This window comes from Priapulus caudatus, unplaced genomic scaffold, assembly GCF_000485595.1.
Source record: "Priapulus caudatus unplaced genomic scaffold, Priapulus_caudatus-5.0.1 Scaffold946, whole genome shotgun sequence".
NCBI lineage: Eukaryota > Metazoa > Priapulida > Priapulimorpha > Priapulimorphida > Priapulidae > Priapulus > Priapulus caudatus.
Window position 1 is genome coordinate 11,498 of NW_014578007.1, and position 5,635 is coordinate 17,132.

Genomic DNA, 5,635 nt, shown 5'->3' on the forward strand with positions numbered 1-5,635 from the left:
GTGTGCGTGTGCGTGTGCGTGTGCGTGTGCGTGTGCGTGTGCGTGTGCGTGTGTGTGTGTGTGTGTGTGTGTGTGTGTGTGTGTGTGTGTGTCTCATCGCCCATCCCGCTAATAGCATTACTATAACTATCATCAAGAGCGTATAAAGAAGGCCTTCTTTATACGCTCTTGCTATCATATATTTGAATATCATCAACGACTCGCCACCGATGAACGCGACACCCGTGTGCATCGCCATCCAGCCAGCTTTTCGTTTTCCGTTGCAGACTGTTGACAACGAACCCCGACTACAGAAAATATGCAACATTTGCCGAATTCGGCAAGGATGAGTCGCAGATGCGGAGCAGCGAGGAGCTCGAGGTGTTCGGCACGAGCGTTCTCATGGCCATCGACAAGATGGTCGCGAGTTTTGACGACGTCGACGCGGGCGTCGCGCATCTGCAGTCCGTCGGCAAACTTCACGCGAAGCTGGATGGCTTTACACCGAACATGTTTGCGGTGAGCATTAGATTAGCGACGCCTTAGCTGAAGACAACGAGCAGGTTCCCGCGCATCGCTGCCATGATTCGGTTAGAAATTTCGTTAATTACGTTTCGGCTAATAATTCTATGAGAAAATGTGTAAAAGAGAGAATTAACGTGCTTAGTATTCGCAGTGGATATTTTTCTGCCAAGTTCACGCTGTGGTTAGGTATGCTGTTTTACAGACGGAATTTTTCCGCTTTAGTGAGGAAAAAAGAGGTGCGTTTATGTATGCGTGCTTGCGTATGTGAGAGCGCGATGTGTGCAATATGACTGGTAGAGACGGAAAGGCTTGGTACATCACTTGCTGCTCTTGCTGACTTTCATGCGGTCACGGGATTTCAATGCGATTTTGAAATTTAGATGTATGCATGCGGCGGTCAAGCGCAGCGCGTGTGCCAATCCTTTTTGGGTTCATAGAAATGTTACGTCTTTTTTTCTGTGTGCAATTCGCAGAACATGAAGGACGCTTTCATGTACGCAGCCTCTGTTGCCTTCGAGGATCGCTACAACGACCAGGTCGAGCAATGCTTTCAAACGTTGTTTGACTTCTGCATCAAATATATGCAAGAGGGTTTACAGAGCTGACCGGCTGTCAGCGAGACAGCAATACAACGCAGTTAAGCGGAGCGTCTGCCAAACTCAGCCGTCACCCTGTCGGAGAGCGCTCACCCGAAGCTGCGGCGGAGATGCGGAGCGACTGTTTTACCCGTGTGTGAGAGGGCCCCCGTAGCCTTAGCGCGGTCGAACAGGCATTGCCGTAGGCCCCACATCTGAGTAATGTTTCGATTGGGATGACGAACCCTGGGTTTACGTTTAACGTTACTTACGTTATGTTTCGCTCGGTGAGGAAATGATTACGCAAATGCGACTGCGTGTCTCCGTTACACGCAAGTTGTGATTTCGTCACGCTACATGGCACAGAGCTTTATTTTGCTCACAGCGCCACGACTGTTATCACAAGTACTTATTGCCTCGTGTGTCAAGCCATCTAAAAATTCATTGACAATGTTATTCAATATTTTTGTGAAGATGAGGATATCAGAACACTGCGAAAATATTCATATGGCGTGCATCCCACACGTGCTCGCACGCACACGCACAGGCACACGGACACGCACGCACACGCGCATGCTTGCGGAGAATTCTAGCCCTACTGCTTTCATTCTCCGGTGATTACGGCACTAGTCCTGTTCGCATTAGTCGTTAGCACGATGGGTGACGGAGTTCAGATGACGGAACGGAAGGCTCTTTTTTATATAAAGATACCGATATAAACACTAGGTTATGTCTCAAATCTTGACACGTCGATCTCAGTTGAGCGACGAATCTTTGCGATGAATGCTTCTATATCTGGCATCATGACGAATGGGAGCTGATCGAGACATAGATATTTCAGCCGCTGCGCGTCGGTCGTGTACGTGCAGTAGCGTGTAGTTACTGTACATGACTAAGACATCGCCGCTTTAATTAAGATGTCACATCTATGTGTTCATGAGGAACTCCATCAGAGCTAGTTGAATCCCTCGGCGAAGTGGTCTGTTGACTAAGGAGCAGCGTTGCTCGTCAGATACGTCTGTCGCTGAAATTGCGGCTAATTGAGGGGAATCAGCTTTGTAACAACGAGTCGCATTGACTCTCAACGGGGACTAAACTTGAAAATATGTGCGATGTCGAGCAAGGCGTAAGAAATAGATTTCATGTTTACGACATTATGCGCTGCAATGGCACACGAGTATAGCCATGTCGCGGAATAATGAAAATTGGTGATAGAGTGGTCACGATACAATACAACGCGTTAAAAATAATTTAGGTTAGTTATTATTATCCGAATTATAGTCTTAATGTATCGTGGACACATCTTAGATATGTTGTAACATTTTTTATATATATGGATGTTATATTGGAACAGTATTGAATATTCATTACACGTGTCAGTATATGCAATTGTATTCCCCAGGCACAAGTAAACGGGCCTCTTCTTATTTTTGTGAATGAAAATTACATTTGATAGCAGTTAAGATTACAGATGATAGTAAGATCCTATATTTGTCAGTAGCTAGGCTAGAGTATATATATATATATATATATATATATATATTTGTAAATTCAGGAGTTTAATGTCAGTACGATGACAGCAGAGATGACATTACAAGCAATTATGATCCATAGTTACATAAATGGATTGGGGGTTATTATACTAGGTAGCTTCCGTAAGTGTATAGAAATTGTGATTATTCAGTACACTTTCGAAATATAGTAGGTAGTTTCACACGAAGATTTAAGAATCGCATTTACACATATCGGTATGACAGATATTGTGACAATTGAGAACTAACTTTTAATGGTATCACGAAATATCGCCGTATGCAATATGTTCGCACTGACTGGATCGCTCTAGTAAGTATAGAAGGAGATATAGAAGAAATTGGAACATTGAGTCTATTGGGCGGTGATCAATCTGTGCGTGCTCTCTGTGTGGATTTCAGAGATAATGTAACGCGCACCATTTTATTGGCTTTGATGGCGCTGTATTAGCATTGGACAAACGCAGATGAAGCCAAACATGCGCAAGCTAGAACTGAATTTGCATCGAGAGTAGACGCATTACTCTACATTACTGTACGCGTATGCGCTAAATGCGACAATTACTGCTTCACATGGTCTGACATGTGTCATATATATATATATATATATATATACATATGCCATATATATTTATAAGTGTAAAACTTGTTGCTAGATTAATAACACGGGCTATGGCGATGTCGTTACGGAATGTGTGAAAGACGAAGTGTTGTAACTCTAAACGCACCGTTTGGTATAGTAATTTATATGTTTTGTACGGCAAGATATTTGATTTATTATGACGCTGTTAATGTTAACAGAACTTGTTTACACGCTCTTCGTACAAGTTTGTCATGTGACGAGTAAGAACTGCACTGAACGAACATCGTGCATAATGCACGAAGCTTTTCATTATTTATTCAATTTTATGGTGCAGAAAATATGGACTGCTTGATAGACCGTAGTCCACCCGTGTATCAACGGTGCAACAATCCAATGTTTGGTTTTTGAGAAAAACGTAGAGGCACAATCTAGAGAGATATGCATGTCTCTGTAGCAAACGCACCAGTACAGAAGCAAACACGACACGTACAGTTGTGTGAGCTACGCTAGCAATAAAGTGTAATGTCAAAGCATATGTTGTTCTTGGACCTGTGCTTGTCTTGTTGATTCGTCGGCTTGCCACCGTGGGTCAATTGCATCATCGGTATTTTCACTGTAAGGTTGCTAACAATGACTAATAATAACGAGAAAAACGAGAGTAGCGCAACAGTCTAAAAAATAGAGTGTAAAAATTTGGCGTTACTTTGGCAGATGGGGTCGTTGTCGTATCAGGTACTACGGATATGTACCCGAAGTAGTTTTTGGTTGTTTAGTATTATGTTTATATTTTTATATGAGGTATATATGTTTAGAGTTAGGGTTAGGGTTAGGGTTAAGGTTAGGGTTAGGGTTAGGGTTAGGGTTAGGGTTAGGGTACACTTCTGTAGTACAAGTCTGGTACACTTTGTGTATACATATATGTACCTCGGGTACATATCTGTAATACCTGATACGACAACGACCCATTGAGCGTTACTTTGGCGTGTTTCTATTAATTTACACAAAATCTATTGTGGCTCCTGTGGAATTGCTACGTGTGCTTTACATTCGCGAAATAAAAAAAAGGCGCTAGTTCATTGGCGAGCATATATGTGGTGTTCAGAATATACGCAATAACGAGCTGATTTTAGATGGTACGCGTACGGGACGCTTATATAAGTGCATGTGCAACACAAATCTTACGTATAACTGTGCATGAATCATGCCCCACAAACGCACGCACTAGTAGAATCGCACCAGGAACGAAGCAGTACAAATTCACAAATTATAGCGTGTAGGGGCCTATACTTATGTAGAGCGTATAATGCCTATATATAATATTGGAGGCATGTGGCAATAGAAACACTGACACCAATGGGTATTACACTGGCTGATGTCTTAAACGTGTGATATGCCACATAATATTATTACATCAGGGGGTTAGTACTGCTGATAGGGTCTATGTCCCCCAGGGTACTGCCGGAACGTACCCTGGGTACCGTCCAGTATACCGGAATGTACCCTGGTACTAAATACTACTATCTAATATGCCGGACCGTACCTCGCCTACTCCACTAACGAGTCTAGGGAGTCGCCTAACCCTAACCCCAACCCTAACCCTAACTCTAACCCTAACCCTAACCCTAACACTAACCCTAACCATATCAGCTAGATAGTTACCAGGGTACGTTCCGGTATACCGGACCGTACCCAGGGTACGTTCCGGCAGTACCCTGGGGGACATAGACCCTATCAGCGTTAGGCATGACAAATTTGTTCGTTGTAATGTATAACCCCCTGATTACAGTGAAGATCGCATATACGCAACATTACTATGCCGCGGATGCGGCTGTGGTCTAACTGTAATTATCTCCGCCAATGAGGTTAAGTTTTCGCCCCCGTTAGTTTGTTGGTTGGTTTGTTGGTTTGTTGGTTTGTTTCTCTGTCAACAGGATATCTCAAAAAGTTACGGACGGGTTTTGATGACATTTTTTGGACGAGTTGGTCTTGGGCCAAGAGCCAATCGACTAGATTTTGGTGGTGATCCGGATCCAGATCTAGACCCAGGAATTTTTTGAAGGATTTCTCATCATTGATGGTAGGGTAGCGGTTTGATCTCTAACCGCTTCGCTTCGTTTCGCTTTCGCTTTCTCTCTCTGTAGGGGTTTATGATGTGTCACCGCCGCGTTAAACCCAACTACAAATTAGATGGATAGCTATGGGGGGATTGTTAAGCTGTTGCGGAGGTTTGCTATTTCCGATTGCTCGATCTTGTTCTATTTTGAACCCAAATTAAGTTCCGCGTCTTCATATTTATAGATATATACGCCTGATATTCATCGTATCTCTTGATCGTATTGACAAATATCACACACACACACACACACACACACACACACACACACACACACACACACACACACACACACACACACACACACACACACACACACACACACACACAC

At 43.4% G+C, this 5,635-nt stretch overlaps 1 protein-coding gene across 1 annotated transcript in view; it reads left to right on the top strand.

Annotated features, from left to right (window-relative positions):
* The window catches only part of LOC106814565, a 2,765-nt gene extending 1,656 nt beyond the window's left edge, over window positions 1-1,109 (top strand). The window contains exons 2-3 of the mRNA XM_014818896.1: window positions 267-498; window positions 978-1,109. Coding sequence (XP_014674382.1) covers window positions 267-498; window positions 978-1,109 — 364 coding nt within the window. The remainder of the gene's footprint in view (window positions 1-266; window positions 499-977) is intronic.
* Window positions 1,110-5,635: the final 4,526 nt, after the last annotated feature.